This window comes from Hetaerina americana, unplaced genomic scaffold, assembly GCF_022747635.1.
Source record: "Hetaerina americana unplaced genomic scaffold, ioHetAmer1.1.p SCAF_2, whole genome shotgun sequence".
Classification (NCBI taxonomy): domain Eukaryota; kingdom Metazoa; phylum Arthropoda; class Insecta; order Odonata; family Calopterygidae; genus Hetaerina; species Hetaerina americana.
This window is the reverse complement of record NW_027286763.1, coordinates 90,934,343-90,951,413: the sequence shown is the minus strand read 5'-3', so window position 1 is coordinate 90,951,413 and position 17,071 is coordinate 90,934,343. Positions and strand designations below refer to the sequence as shown.

The 17,071-nt window shown below is 44.4% G+C and overlaps 1 protein-coding gene across 1 annotated transcript in view; it reads left to right on the top strand.

Moving 5' to 3' along the window:
* LOC139688177 (uncharacterized) overlaps positions 1–7,385 on the top strand; it is a 162,908-nt gene extending 155,523 nt beyond the window's left edge. Inside the window, exon 3 of the mRNA XM_071585604.1 lies at positions 7,225–7,385. Coding sequence (XP_071441705.1) covers positions 7,225–7,385 — 161 coding nt within the window. The remainder of the gene's footprint in view (positions 1–7,224) is intronic.
* Positions 7,386–17,071: the final 9,686 nt, after the last annotated feature.

Below are 17,071 nucleotides of genomic sequence, written 5' to 3'. Positions count from 1 at the left end.
GCATTTTTGAAAAGCCAGTCTTTCTTTCCTCCTCTCATAGTCGTCCCCTTTATTTTCACGCCAGTCACTATTTCCCATCTTCTTCAATACTCTGACTACCCATTTGCTTCATCTCCATCTGATCATAATCAATTTTCAATTCTCACGAGTCGGCATCCCTTCAAATGGCCTCTTCCGTTTCCCTCCTGATCAAAGAATGGCTTTACGAATCGCCAACTCGCTCGGCAAGTTTCTCCTTGTAATTTGTTTTTCCATCGCATCGCGTGTAACAGAATCAAGTCGATTCATAATTTACGATCACTAAATTGGGAAAGTATTAGTTGCTCTTTGTTGCCATCTGACCGTCTCTTCCAAAGTATTTCAGTCTTTAATATAATTACAGGGTGGACGGTTATTTTTTTCAGGCAAATTTTATTTTTTCTATCAATATACCGTGCATATTTCATTCATTTGCATGCCGGACGTGGGTATATTTTCGCACTGGTCACAAGCCGACCAATAAGTTGTCTGACCGTCTTGATATTTCTCTATTTCTCGTTTTATCCGGCTCCTGTCTCTCATTACGGAACATGTGTTTTCCTCCCCATGATTCAACGCACTTTTTGCTATCGCAAATCGTTCTTTTTCTCTCTCTCTCTACCTCGCTCCTTCTTCTTCTGACTTCTCCCTATTCATTTGTCCGTTTTTCGTAAGCTTTCTCCTCCCTTTCGCTCCCATCTCCTCTTCCCCAACTCCTCCCTCATCAGCGCCTTCCCTTTCCATCTTGCCACACCGGCCTTCGGAAGATGCCAATCGGATTGCTGTACCACCTGCTGGCCTTCGGGGTAAGCTCGCGGAGGTTTCGTCTGCCGTGTGGGGAGGAAATGGGAGGAGATGTTCTCGGGCCTGGAGGGGATAGCTCATCGTGTGGCGAGGTTGAAGGAAGGGAATAGGTCTACTGGAAAGAGGCAAAGAGATACCACTAACTTAGTAGGTCCGCACTTAAGCGAATTATATTGCGTAAATAATTCTCCGTCTTGGACTAAGGGTTAGCTCTATAGAGAGGAGGGAATTTTAGTTTGTCACTAGTCACCTGGAACGTCAGCCAAAAGAGTTAGTTGATTAACTTTCTTTTAAGCATTCGTGTTCAAAATACCATTCATCACTTATGTAAAAAATGATCGGTACTATTTCTGGCTAATGCTAAGTATTATGACCAATTATAAAATATTTTGATATTTTAATGTCTATTCACTTGATCAGAATTGAGAATAACTATATTTATGTTATTGTAATAAAGAGGAAACAGCAAGGCATTTTGGTTTACTTTTGTTAATATTGTACACCGATTATATAACTTAATTCAGAATGCATCTCTGTGAAATAAATGGGAGAGTACTCTGGTTCTTTTGACTTTTATCAAAAAACATCGAGTGATGAAATTGAAGGTTTTCCAGAAAGTCCGCCGTGCAAAGTTTTCTTGTTTTTGATCCTAAAAGCAAGCATGTGAAGGCCATACAGGAGTAAGAGCAAAAAATTCCTCCATAAAAATGGTGGGATTCACATGCAGCAGATGTCCACCAAAAGAAGAACGGAGAAACTAATGCGACATTTGTTTTTGTTTACTTTGAATTAAGCTTACTAACAATTTGGTCAGAATTAAAACTCACTAGCAAAAAATATTCATTACACCAAAAAAAATCATGGAAGGCGTCTCTTGTAAAATAATTGTATGTATCTCTTCTCACTTAAAATTTCAGCGTTTTTATTTTAACTGCAGCATTTATTCTTTCTATTTTATAACGGCCACGTATTTTGAATAAGCTGCCAATAAACTTACCGTCATAAATTGTCCTCCTTTTGGAAAGACATACCTATATGTCAGAGTTAATTTTTATTGGGTTGGGTATTTTATCGTTTTTTGATTGCCCAGGAAGCGATAACTGTTAAGTACAAACATCCAATCCAGAGCGTGCGGTTCATTTTGCAGTCTCTCTCCCTCTCTCGAGGTGGTCCAGTTTTAAGTAGGATGGATGAACCCTCATTATAGACCTACCTCTTCAGGTGCGTCCAATCCCGTTCGAAATTTACGGCCCACTCTCGAGAAACGATCAGAAGATCGACGGTTCCATCTGCTGTATTTCTTTTTTCAAACCCGCGTATCTCTCGATCTGAGCTTTTATTGGGGTGGGTTAAGTTCTTTCATTTTCGTACCTTACACATTATCATTACGGACACCTCGGGATGACAAATTAGCATTACTTAAGTTGGACTAGCTGACCTTTACCAAATATCCAATCGCGATCAAGAGGGCATGAGGAAATTTCTGAGGGCCGAATGGAGTCCTCATTTTGGCTGGTAATATCCCCTGCGGGTGGGAAAGGGAGGGAATAAAATAAGATTAAAATAAATGAAAAGAAAAATATATTCGGAATAATGTATGAGATTCGGCCGGCTTGCACGAGAGAGATTTCGCTTCGTATCTCTCCAAGTCTTAATGTAATCTTCCGTTTTTTCTCCTCTTACTCTCTCCTCTCGTTTGTTTTCTCCCTATCTCTCAAGTTTGTTTTTGTTTAGTTTTATTTATTAGACTGCGTCGGGCGGAGCGGGGATGGGACCTCTTTTGTCTTATTGTTTTCGCATTCAAGATTCCCCTCCACACCCTCTTTCCTAGTCTTACCCGTTCGCCTTTCTGCTCTCTTTCTTCTGCTTTCTTCTCCGCACTCTCTCTCTCTCTTCACCGACCACATCTCCCCCTCCTCCATACCGCCTCGGACTGCCGCTGCTTTTTTCTTCCCCCTCTCCCTCACAACACTTGCAACGTCGTCTTTTGTTTGCGTGTTTGCCTGCCGTGTTTGCGCCAGGTTCGGGACGAGAGGAGTAGGGAGAAAGAAACAGAAGGGGTGGGTTTTCTTGACGGACTATTGAAGGATTTAGGAATCCTGGGAGGGCGAAAGTGGCAGGTTGGGGAGAGGTGGGGCAGGGAAAGCAAAGTATTACCGAAGTAGAGGAGGAGGACCTTTCGAAGAATGGCTCAACTCAATATTAAGGACCGAGGCGAAGGGATAGAGAAAGTAAATTTATTGGAAAAGTGGGGAAAACCCCCTTTTTCATGGTTATTGTTTGGCGAAGTGCTGAGGGATCCAATTCTTCGATTTAAAACTCCTAAATTTTGTCTTGCATCGTGGCCTTTTGAATACAAATGTGTGGCAATTATTGCTAAAAACAAATTAGCAACAATGTGTGGTAGGAATCTTTGTTCTATCGAAATAATTCTCATGTTAGTTTGCAAAATATTTAAATTTTTGGAGTTTATATGCCAGGCCGATTAATTAAGTTGTCAATACATCCTGATTTGTTGTATTCTGTTGATGTGTTATGTTTATTCATGATGAATAAATAATTCTGACAAGAATAATTACTATAAGGGATTTCTCCCGTAGTATCTGGCTGTCAGTCGACGTCGGTGATTTATGTTTTATAGCCAAAAAACTTTCTATCAATGTGCAGCGACACAAAGTTTTTATCGTCCCTTATGGTTAATTGGGGCGGTAATTACTGATCTCTTCTCCTCCCACATATCATTTGACCTTCCATTCCCTTGACGTGCTTAATCCACTAATCAAAGGAATGTTTTTCACGCATGTTTCCCACGGTCTTAATCCGATGTGACTCGCTAATTACACACGCCTGCACACCTGCATTGGTCTCGCGGCAGAAAAAGCGAATTGGGGCTCAGCTCGAGTAACGCGTAAGATTTAGAGTGAGGCACGAGAATATTCTGAGCATGCGTAAGAAGGAACTAATTCTTCCAGCGCACGCCTGGGTGCACTACCGCTCGAGTAAAAAAATGATATTTCGACCAGTCTTCACATATGTTATAAAATAATAATTTTTTTAGCGAAATATTTTAATGTGAAGGATCAAGAGAGTGCTCATGGAGTTTATCAATTATGAAACTTCACACTCGAGAGGATAGTTATTATGATTTAACTTTTTAGAATTCAAATGGAATATTTCTGTGAGAAGTACAGTGTTCAAAGTAATGGTCGCGCGTTAGAATTCCCAAAACAGGATCAACTATAATTGAAACAATACCAAGTCCTCTAATTCAATATATATTATTTTGGTGTTTATCACTTAAATTTAAAAAATAATTTATTCAGCACTAGGTACCACTCTGGCACGAATGAGTAAATAATGGCAGGAGCCCAATGTTATTATATCACAGTCAGAGATTAGTTTCGAGTTTCTCCCCATTATCCAATCAAGACTGTAGTTATCCGGAACCCTAAATCGAAGAATTCCTTTCTAGCCCACCAAAATATCTTCCGGATATTTTCGGAAAATTTGGATTTAAATAATGTTTCGGCGGAGAAATATAAATGGACAGTCTGTGGGGGAAAGTCGTTCGATTCAGCCGGTTATATGGGCTAGGAAGAAGGGCATCGGTAGAGGGTAGATTTTTGGCATGATAACGGGAGCATGGTCCCGTGGCAGGGGACGGTATCGGGGCGGGAGGGGGCGTCGGGAGGAGAATAGGTTTTTGTTAAAAGGAATGGGGAGGGGGTGTGCGTGGGTGGGAGCGGCAAGAGCTGAGAGGGGGAGAGGGGTGGGCGAAAGGAAGGGTGTGTCTGAGGGGCCGCTTACGATGCGGGCGACGTTCTAGCGGAAAGGGAGGAATGGGTGGCCGAGGGAGGGGTGGAATGAAAAAAAGAAAGAAGTGGGAGGATAGGGTGTGTGTGTGCGGTTGGTAAAGGAAGCTGGTTGGTTATAAGGAGTTCGATGACTGGGCGTTTTCCCGGAAAGGTAAAGTTAGCCTGGCGCTAACCCACTCCTGGAAGTTTTATTTCTAATTGGAAAGATAAAACAAGCCGAATGATACTAGAGATAAGAACTATATGTTTCCTTTGGGGTATAGAAAGGATGTACATATCTTTGGCTATCTATTATTCCTAAATAAATATGGCTTCTGGAAACAATGGATTTTGTTGCGTAGAATATCTGGGTTAACAAAATATAAATGTTTTTAATATACGTTCCTGCTATCTTTGGCCAGACTTAACTTTCGAAATTTTATCTGCATGCTGGCCCATTAACCGACGTTATTCTATTTTATTTTCACTTATAAAAAACGCAGGGACGTGTTTTCCTCTCCGAATCTCGTTGATTTTGCCACAGGTACTTTCCCTGGAAAGATAATTATTGGGAATCTTGATGCAAATGGCCGGAATACTAACGCACTCTACGTTTGCGCGCATTTGTGCGGCATTTCTTTTAAATTTCAAATTAAAAATATCATCACTTCTCTCTAATCCCAAGCAGCATATTTTGCAAGCCACTGTTTTGACGGTCGTTCAAATCCAATCGTCTTCAGCGTACCATCGTTTATTTCTCTGCCACGTAAAAACGAAAGACTCGCATTCAAATTCCTTTCCTAGCAACGCGGTCAGACCCTCTACAGTGGTCGCGTCCTCTAGTAGGATTTTCGTTTATTTACATTACCCCCTTTTTTTATCCCGAATGCTAAAAAGCGCAGGCGTCTGCTGGAATTGGGACCTACTCGCCTGCAAAGCGCCTCATTCCCGAGCCTCTTTCCTCCTCCTTTCTTTGACTACCCATGGGAAGGGAGGTTAATCTTAAAGAAGGAAAAGCGGACGAAAGAAAGAGATAAAAAGAACGAGGGACAGAGAGAGAGAGCAGAGGTTACTTGGGTGGACGGCACCTCAAATTCATTCTCCTTAAGTGGAAAGCTTTAGTTAGTTTTAACTAATAGGAAGTTCATGTCTTTTAGATATGTTTTGCTAATTGCAGAGAAGATAGCAACTCCGGAAATACATTTAGTCATCAGTATTCACTCGTAATATTTTATCATGCGATCTCGCGAACAAACATTTTCAACTTGTTTTTTTTCTCTAGTAAATTTTCCAATCACCATTTGTTTCAGAAAAAAATGCCGGATTTTATAATCGCTTTGCGTAACTATTCCAAATATAGTGGAAAATAGAGGATATATTTGGAAAAGAATGCACATTACTACCTGGCTGGTACACTTTTTACATTTTCAACTTCATTTATCCCGTTTCCCATAAGGAAATGAACGGACACTCGAGCAAGTCATTTCATCACGAGATCATGGATGAATAGATTATTTTTTTTATTTACGGTGGTTCGGAGCTTATCTGTAGCCATAATCTGGTTGGTTTTGCTAGATCAGGGAAATCCTTCATTATTATTTCGCGAGGTCTTCGCTTTCTTAATTTTTACCAAGACGTTAATTTAGGACATAAATAATTCGGGACTCCATCAACGTTTTCAATCGAAATAAAGTGCCATGGTGACCTAATGGAAAAAAATCGCCACCGACGTAGAATACAGAGCCTCGCAGGGGGACGGAATCCGGGTGGGCAGCTCGAAGGGAATGGAGTAAGGTGGGGAAGAGGGAAGGGTCGTAGGAAAATGGGGAGAGTGAGAATGGCGATGGCCAGAGTGGCGAGCGTCTCTCGGAATTAAAAAGTGGATGACCGTAGGAGGGTGGCATATGAAAAGGATGGCGGCAGGGGGATGGGTTGCGTCGAAGGGGGGGATGGGCAGGGTGGAGGGACGGGCAGGAAGGAAGGATAAGAGGGATGGCCCTAAGAGGGTTGAGCCGGCTGAAGAAGGGGGAAGGAAAGTGGGGAGGGGGGGCGGAGGCCTAAGGAAGAAGAGGGGTGGCGAATCGGTTCAGCATTCAAATGAAGGGGGCTGGAAGGGCGGAGACGGGTGACGACGGTAAGAAGGGGAGATAAAGGAGAAGTGCGAGAGGGAGACTTGTACTGCGTCGTGGTCGTAGAGGGTGGGGAGGTGCGGTTTTCGTCCTTTTTCGTATTCTTTTTTTTTCTCGAAAAAAAGAGGCGATGATCTTTATATCGTAGAAGGAGGGGAGAAGGATGCAGGGGGAGGATTGGTGGAGGGAAAAGGCGGGAATAGAGTGGACGCTTAGGAATAAGACTACGGTTAGGAGACTTGTACGCGGTTGGGCAAGGGGAGACGAGAGAGGGATCGTGTGGGTGGGTGGCTGAGGGTCGGACGGGATGCTTAAAGGGAGATGGCGATTTCTCCTTTCTTTCAAAAAATTCATTTCCCTTCAACCTCCAATACCCCTCCCCCCCCAACTCTACCCCTCTGCTCCTCCCTCGCAGGGACCCCACCCAATTTTTTCATCCACCTCCCCTTCATTTTTTATCTTTTTTCTCTCAAGGGAAGGAGGGTATGTGGCAGTGGAGTATTCACAAGGCGTGGAACGTGCTGGAGTGAGGGAAAGAGGAGATGCGGGAGGATTAAGGGCTGAAAAGGGAGGGTGGGGTCGAGTAGAGGAGGAGGAGGCTAAGGACTTGAAGGTGGAGAGCGATGGGGAGGGGGTATAGGCGGTGTGGGAGTCGTTGATGGCTAGTGAGCGGCGGAGAAAAGTGTGTGGGGAAAAAAACAAAAACAGTGGGTGTTGTGTGGTTGTACGCTTGGCGAGATTTGGGGGTTGGGGTTTTTGCATAAAAGTGGGCGGTATGCAAAAATAAGGATACGTGTGACAATTCGGGAAGGAATTCAGTAAGAAAAACAGAAGGGTAATGAGACGAAGCACGTTCAAAATTGGATGCAAACGTTCCACAGGGGCCGTAACGATGCAAATTTGGAAGTATCATAATAAGGTATTTGACGTGGTCATTCTTTCGTTATCAAGAGTTTTTAATGCAACTAGTGACTAATAGCTTCCGATGATCATCATTAGTTTCTTTATGGAAATAAGTATACATATTAATCTGACTCGCAGTTACTTATTCGTATCGCGTGCGTAATGGACATTCCAGGGATGTAGAAGACGTGAAAGCAATTAATCCATGGTATTGATGAGTGATTTTCATGCTGGCGCTCTATAATTACTTATTTATCATCCAAATAGGTGTGTTAACATGAGTAATATTTTGTATTAGCAACGAGCGGTCGTTTGAGGTGTAAAGTTTGCTTCCTGTTCATTGCTTTCATTTCTCTAGGGCTATTTTGTGATTAGAAACAGCTCGGTCTACCTGTTATGATTTGAAGGCTCTAATGTTTTCTAAAGTGTACGGTTTCCAATAGTACTCTTCCTGGAAAGAGATAAATACCTAAGCCACTTGCTTCAAATGAGAGCACCCAGAAGTGCATTAGCACTATTTTATGTTTGACAGACGATGATGATATATGCCCCGTATACACGCGAGCTTATTTACGCAACAGTTTTTAGTTTACTGTAAATTTCTCACTGGAATTATTCTTCCGTAGTTTTTCTCAGCAACTTTTAGAAAGGTATTTTAATTGTCTTTGGGGTTATAAATTCTATTCCTTGATATGCTTATTTATGTGGCAGAATCTCTTTTACTGATGGAACGTTTACGTCTTGTGCTAGAAAATGGCTAATGGTGGGAATCTTTACCCTGAATGAAAAAACGAGGTCTCTTGAAGGCCAATTCACGGAAAAATACGGCCCGGCATTTTCACCAGGGTCAGGATATTGCGACCCGCATGATATTGTCGTTAGCAAACCTTCGCGTTTAGGTTATCATTTCTGCCACAGCAGACAAACAATGAGATTTCCCTGAATGCATTTGACAGCGAAATTTCATCAAAAACGCGGGCTCACCGTTCCTGATGGTATGGTGGTTCATCATTCAAGATTTTCAGATCTGTTGATTCCTGCAAAATAATTCAGATTGTTTTTTCGCTGTAAAACCCACGGGAAAGGCCAGTGGATCGGTGCATTCAGCAATTCTCTACCTCTTCTAAGTATTTGACCTGTTGGGAATTTCTCGAGGATCGATGTTTTCAAAAACTGCTAGTTAAATAACAATGATTCTCCCTTCACCCCCGAAGCAACACGATAATGATAATGCATTATTCGGACCTCTTATCGCTGAATAATGCGGCCTTAATCTTTCCGCAAAACGCCAAACACCTGGGTTTTTCAGTGCCTCCTTCCCTTTCCCAATTCCGTGGTTAATTTATTCGCCGGAGATTTGCTAACACGCGCGCGGGCTATTAAAGATCCCCTTCACTCCAGCCCTCCCCACCTATCCTCTCACACCCCTCCCCAGCGCTACTCCCTTCGTGAAAAACACCCGACAGAGATACCGTTGTCGCCTCAGAACTTATTCGTCTTCTCGCGATGCTAATCACGTCGAGGAAGAGGCCAACTTGTAAACCACCAATCCGGGTTACGGGCGATATCTCAACTTCCCACCTTACCCGACTGCGCGGCCCATGCGTATTAACCCTTTTCCCCGCACGCACCCACTCTGTTCCCCACCCCCTCACACCCCCATCCCCCCTTCCCTCATCCTTTTTATTCTCTCCCTGAAAGAAGCCGCGTCGCTAGTTCATCGTCTTCCCCGCGTTTTCCCTTCCGCACCTCTCGCAAACGCCAAACCACTCTTCTATTTGCTTGTCGAGTTCACCATCTCCCTCCCACTTCCCCGGAAGGGAGAGAGGGAGGTGGGGAAAAAATATACTAGCTTGCCATCTCCTATCCACTTGGGCCGTCCTCCTCCTCCTATCCTTAAACCTCACCTTCCTCCTTCCCCCAACCCCTCGCCTCCACACAGTCCTGCTACCTGCATAATTGGTTGCTTAATGGAGAAGCGGGGGAGATAGAGGGGAAAGTGGGGGGGGAGGTGGTCGGTTGGGGAGGAAGGACAGATTACCTAGCATCTGTGCGGGAGAGAGGCGCCGTGGGAGGGGCGGGAGGTGGATAGCAGCGAGGTCGAGAATTCGTGTAGTGAGGGTCACGGGCGAAGGGGGACGTGGAGTGGGAACGGGGAAAGAACTGGAGGTGCTGGAGGAAGGGTTAAGTTAAAAAAGGACATCAAGAGAGAGAGAGATAAAGACAATGTGATGTCTGCGAGTAAATACGGGATGCCGCGAGGTTGAGTGGTGTGAGCGGGAGAGGGTGGGACGGGACGGGGAGCAAGGGAGTGGAGATGGGGAGGGGGATTGGGGGTGAGGGATGGCTAACTAAATGGAACATCTGCTTTTTTTATGGAGTTCGGAGTTGGGAGAAGACCAGCGGAGGTGGGGGTCGATACTGAAATGAGGTGTGGAGGAGGATGGGTGAGGGAGGGGGTTTGCGTGTGAGAGGTTATACTGTGTGTGTGTGTGTCCGTATGTGTATATGCGTGTATACGTGTCCTCGGGGTCTTTTTTACACCTGCGGGGCATATTCGGGGAAGGGAGGGGGAGTGGGCGCTAAAGTTAAAGAGAGAGAGAGGTGAGTACCCCTGGAAAAAAATACACCCTCCCCTGCTCCCATATCCCTCGCTCTCCTCCCTTCCTCATTACCCGCATGAGCCGGCAGGTGCCACCGCCGTTCCGTGTGTATCTCTGTCCCCACTCCTCCTCCCTCCCCCCGCCACCCACTTATTTATCTCTCCCCCTGATCCCTTCCCGTCCCCGCCATACCTCTCTCACCTCTCTCTTTCCCTCCCTCCCACCTTTCGCCCGCAGCACTCGCTCCTCTGCCCCCTTTCTCCTCCGGCGTTTTCTAAATCTATACGGCTCCCACTTTCATTCCCCATCTTTTAGCCCCTTCACCTCTCCCTGCCCTCCCTTTAATTCTCCTCCGAAGAATGACCGTCCTGACCGACCTCCATCTTGACCCTGTTCTGCAGTCGTGGGCGTACGCAAAATATTAATGTTACCTCCGGTTATGATTTCCATCTTTACCGAAAGTTGTTTTTTTTCCGGCTGCGAATGGTATGAAGTTGAGTAAGAGTACTTAATCCGACTTACTGTTTACGCTTACGCTTACTTAATGCTTACGTTGATCTGCTTAACAGTCACACTCCTGTAAATCTGTTTCTCTTTTGTAAAATAATGGCGCTAGGCTCATTTTACTAATGTAATTTTATTATTCCAGATATGAATTTCTTCGAAATTAATTTTCTGACAGCATTTGCTTAGCTGGTGATAATCGCGCTAATCGATTACGTTGTTAACCAAGAAAAAATAAATGCATTCCGTTTCGGAGCTAACTTCTTTGCTTCATTAATAATTCATCTTTTCCAGTTGCTTAATTAATTATGAAGGACCTCTTAGCTTGTTTAAACGGCGGTAGCGATATAATCACTCTCCTTTGACTGAGTGGAAGGCGAAGTAATGATTTTGGTTTATTCAACTCTTTGCCTCCGTATTTACCTGTCCACCCCAAAAATCAGAAATATTTGGGATCAATACCTTTCTAAACTTTTAGCCATTTCCTTCTCTTTTTCTGCTTTTCCAGGTACAATTAAATACACTGAATAATCACTCACCTCCGGCTGCGAGTATTTACGTTCTTAAAATGAAAAGAATGTAATTAGATTGGCCAGTTTTATTATTTCGATGGTTTCCTTTCTTTTCAATGCTATATGCTCTTGAATTGTCGTGGCGAGGATTAGGCCTAAAAATTGTATTTGGTATTAGTTATCTTTAATAGTAAGGTGAGTTACAATCGGTGAAGGTTGGAAACCCGTCAAAAAGTTTGTTTGATGCATGTTTATTATTTCTGAAATGTCTTTTAGGCTTAATGATATCTACAATAATGATTGTAATTATATTGTTAAAAATTTCCATCCGAGTCTTTAGAGGAAATGAGAGTTATCCGTCAATGTGGAGAACAACGGCTATTCAAATTGAACTGCCACCATGTCCGCCAATTAATCGTTTCCGGAGAATCTCTCCTATTTCATCGCCTAGGTTTCACGGTAATGCGGAAATACGGCGAAGATGTATAGGAGTTGATGGGAGGAGGATTGTGAAGGGGGAGGAGGAAGGGGTGAATCGGCGAGGAACGCAGAAGGTGGGAGGCGAGATAGGCGGGGAGGGTTCTCCCGTTCTTCACCTGGTTGAGACATCCAACGGTAACCCCCGTCCTAACTCCTTCCGTAGTCCTCCAACCCTCCCTCCCCAGAGCTCCTGAGGGAGAAAAAAACATAATGCCTTCCTCACGTCAGTTCGGCCACCGGACTTGTGTGCGCGCACGCTGCCTCACGGGAACCCTCGCGATTTGTTCCTCCCTTCCCGGAAGAGAGGGATACAGGAACGTCCCCCTCCTTCCTCCAGACCACTACTCTCCGCTCACCCAGCCTCTCACCTCCTCCTCCCTCACGCCCCCTTCCCTACACGGTCTGCGCCTTTGTTTCCTTAATTTATGCGCGTCTTCCCTCCTCCTCCTCATCCGCTATCGATTCATCAGGCACGATGCCCTTTTCCCCGCCGTCCCGCGCGCCGGTAGTGATCCCTTTATCGGTTAAACGCCTTTTTTTTTTTCTTTCTTCTCTTTTATCCCCTCCTCCCCGTTGAAATCATATCCCACTCAACCAACCGTCTCGTGAAATGTAAAATATATCTTCTGACTGATCCGACTTATCTACGCTCTCTCATCGCCACGCCGCGGCGAGGGGATGAAAGAGTGTAGGTCGCCCCGAAGGCGAGTGTTTGTGAATTATAATTCATTCGCGGGGTGAAGTTATTGAATTTTGTCTTTTCACTTTTTTTTTGCTTTCGAGAGAAAGGATGTTAAAACAATGAGAAAATATTTCTAAAATTACGCAAACAGTTAAATACTGGTAGATACTCTTGAGTTACGCATTGAAATGTGAATTTTTAGTTTCCGACATGCAAAGTAAGGCATCAAAGCTAGTAAAATCTCTCGAATTTTTCAGAGGACTACATGGCTAGGCATCAAGTGGCAAAATGGTTAATGCAAATGGGTAATTTGTCTTCCTTCAGTTATAATATACAACATAATTATAATGATTTACGGTACTTTTGGATGAATTTATGGCATTACCATGTTTCCAATTTCTATTCAAAGGTTTGTTTCTCACTTTCAAAAATTACTTTGGCAATGGAAGTCAGCGAAATAAAAATGGTAGCCTCTGTAGAGCTCATTTCTTTTTTCTTACCGTCATAGAATGTCGGTCCTGCGTGCGTAATTATTGCCATCGGACCTCTTTCTTGTTGTTAACAAAGATCTTATTTCCCACGCCCATCGTGGTGTCTTCTATACACTGCGCTCACTTTACTGCACACGTGATCATCGACGCCATTTATTGTTCTCATTCCACTTCCCTTAATTCTTCATCCCTTTCCACCTTGCCCCGCACCCAAGGAGTTGGGCTCGTTTTATGTTTGGTTTCCTTAATGCCAACCCTCTGACAGAGGTTGCTTCCTTCTCTCTTGTAAGCGTAATGAGTTATTGACAAAGCTCCTGTCGCTTCATCTACTTCCCAGCTGCCCTGCGGGGAGCTGTAAATTCACCGGCTCGGTGCGGCTAAGCAACCGGCCAAAATGGACTGCCCGCTCTTAAAGAAGGAGTTAAAGTTTTACGTTATAATTTTTGACAAGAGATCGAGTGGGTTTGTTTTTTGGTAGGGAGTTCAACTGTTCACGCAAAGAAAACTAGTTAAAGGATCACATTTTCGTTTTTAAGTTTCATATTGACAACCGATTTCTCTCCTAGTTTGTTAGGTTGTTCATGTTTCATCCCTGGCCTGGGATTTTTTGCGAGCTGACTGCTCCATGCACGCTAGCCAATCAGTAATGCAGCCACTGCACTTATTTTGAAATCTTCTCTGATATTTTTCTTTGCAGTGAGTTTCGGAAAATTTTAAGCCGAACTATAAAAGAAACACTTTTGCCGATATTTATTTCAATATCTTTTCGGTCGTGTGTGGTCTAAGGGCACATCCTGAATCCGGCTATATTTCGCTCAACTCGTTCCGCGATCTTAAACAAAGTAAGCGACCCTATCGCGTCTTCCTATTTTGTCAAAGTTGAATGTTCGGTCCTCGCTAGACGCATCTCTTCCGCCTGCACAACCTCATCCGTCTGAACACTCTTCGAGCGTCCCTCGCCCGCAACTCCCTTGCTCCTCCTCCCCTCACCCCCCCGACTCGTCACGCTCATCCTCCGAAACAAATGAATCGTCGTCCGCGGACGTCAGGACCAACGTGACAAATGGCGACGACACCGCGGGGCAATTTTTCTGCCCCGGAAACTCTCCGCTGGATTCGTTCCCTCACTTCCCCCGCAACCCTCCTTTCTCTACGCTCATTCTATCCCATTCCTCAACATATTTTCTCGCTTCTTAGATTTGGTTACTCCTCGATGTCTCCGAGGATCTAGACGGCCTCCGCGCCGAGAAAAACCCAAGTTTTCGCAGTTTCGGGAAGTTCTATGAACTGGAATGAAGCACCTAGCTATAATTGTTATTGGTGAACTGTGGGAGCAGATAGCAGTCGTATTGCAGTAACAACTGTTTTTGTAAAAATCTTTGTGCCTTCCGTCTCATTTGAGAGTTTTCACAACGTTCTCTGATTTTTTTGAAGAAAAAGAACTTAGTAATCAAAGAATTGTTGTAAGCCATATAAGGTTTACCTACCTACCCCAACAAGGCCTTCATTCTCACTCGCACATGCTAGAATTTTCACGGGCCTTTTAAGAATTAGCATATTGCCTCATTCGTGGTCACAAGTCACTTCTATCGCAGGTATGATGAGAGGGCATCTTTCCCCTTTCAAAAGTACCACGCACTATTCCCGTCATAAAGATATTCGACCGATACGTCACTCCTGATAATATACCTTGAAAGAATTTTCTCCTCCAGATAGCCTCATTAATTTCTCGTCCGCTCCGGATACTCTCTTCCCATCCGTTTTGTCCTTTCTTCGGACCGCCCTCTCCCTCCTTGCCTTTCCACACGTACCCCCCTTTCATTTGGAGCTCTCCCTTAGCCGACCCGCGACCCACAATTTCTCTTCTTTTCTTCCATATCCCTTTTTCGGACGCACCGTAACTGATTAATCTTTCTTCCGTCCTCTATCCCCATCAAGCGCCCTCCACCACTCCATTGCATTTGCACCGGTTCCCCTCCGTCCCCCTTGGCACCTGCTGCCTAAATGTACCCCCGACTGCCCCCTCTCGCTCCCCCCCCCAGTCCCGAACGACGACTTCGGTGTCATGTCGCATTTGCGCCTTGTCAACCCGCATAGTTCTCTCGTCCTCCAGATCCACACCTATTTCCGCCTTTCTTTCCTGCCACCTCCTGCCCCTTTGATTCCTTCCTACCTGGCCGCCCGCTCGTGTGTGGCGAGTACCTTATGGATGCCCTCCGTCGCTCATTCCGCCCCGGGTTGATTTGTCACAATTTCCCTTCGGCCCGGTGCTTTTTCTCCCAGCGTGTCGGACGAAATGTGCCCTTGGATCTTTGGCTGCCATCGCTAACGAGGCGTGGGTTGTTCCTATTTGAGAGGGAAGATTCCATCATCTCTCTCTCTCTCCCACTCTTTCCAGACATCGCAGTCGGTCATCAATCCCGTAAGGTGTGCCTGCCTCGCGCAATCAAGAAATGCGAATGCCTATCTTTCTAAATTTCGAAATTTGAAAGAATGTATATCTTACATATCAAACACTAGACGAATATTTCGAGGTCATATTCTCATTGTTAATTGATTCAAGTGCCTCAAATGTTCCACGCCACAACCGGGAACAGATTTAATTTTGATGCAATGGAAGCTATGACGTCAGCAATTTACTTTAGATTCACGGGTTTTCGTCATTTTCAGCAATTATCGTAATTCCTTATGGAAGTTTCAATCAAAGACAAGCCGATTATTTTGAAATGTAAGGCGGATATTTGCCATTCTAATGTGCGGTCCATCTCATATATGCTCTATGGTGCAGCATAAAACACAGCATATCATTGTGGCTTGCACGGCTTCTTCCTTATTTTACTTAATCACTGTTCACCTCGTCCACTAAGGTCATAGTCTCGAAATAATTTCCTCGATTTGAGATATGATGGGTTCACACTTGCTCCGCCTCGTGCATAAGTGGCTTATGAATTCACATTTCACAGGATTCTTCCTCCTTGCCGCACAACCTATATTTATTCGTTTGCGAGGGAAAGCCCACCTCCCGGCAAAGGCCTGCTGCCCACCCACATTGTACCTTCCCCACGACCCCAGAGCCATCAGTCGCCGTCGTCTGCCCAACCGACGCCCTCCGCCTCCTCCATTCATCTTTCACCGCCTCTCTCGCTGCGCGAGGGCGAATCGCCCGCCCCCCTCTTACACCCCGAACCGGCCGCCGCTCCACACTATCCAAGTCGGGCCCTGCCCACTCTCATCTCCCTCCCTGAGAAGTACTGTATATTCACCGTGACGCCAAGAAGCGTCTTCTACATCTCAATCCTACTTCTAATGCCAGTTCTTTTTTAAGTATCTCGATTACTTGGTTTATAACGGAACCCAAAATTAATCGCCATTCCCAAAAAGTGGAAAGCAGCAGTACAAGTTTGTTGGGGCTATACGACAAACAATTCAATTTAAAACGCACCAGTGTTTTTAGCAATTTTTTAATAACACTGATAAACATTTTCGCAAAAGTGTACATACATTAAAGTGATTTTATTTTCTTTAATATATTATAGTGATGTGTATATACTTATTTGCTTTGCTATATTATATTAATATGTATCCACCGACACGGTTATAATTGAAATAATGTCTCGATTTAAGTTTAAAATGTGGAAATTCACGGGCAACATGTTGTAATCATGTTAAATTACGGAATGCTCATTGATGAGGAGTTTTTGGCGATATCATTTGATGTGCTTTGAAAGGAATACCAAATTTTCTTCTCGGCTTTTCTTGAATTATTCTCAATAAAATAATTCATATGTTAAATGATTATTCTCGTAAAAGTTTCATGTAGAATGTAATTCAGTGGAGGAATTCAAAGGAGGAAAAGAAATCACAACAATTAACCACGTGGTTATATGTCCCAAATTGTGGGAAACATATCCCGGGCATTTATCTTTGAAAGTCAGTCCCTTGGGCAGTCGGGCGTAGGCATTCCACGTCTCTGCACGCTTCGACATCTTTTGAATCTTTGGAGCCTTCGGTCTGGCGCGCACGCATGTCCGCAGCTTCTTTCATTAAATTTTGGCTCTCCATAGCGTGGAGTGCTGGAAAGCAACAGATGAGAACCGATCGGGGTGGAGAGAGAGAGAGAGAGACAGACGGAGTGGAATGGAAAAAAAAGT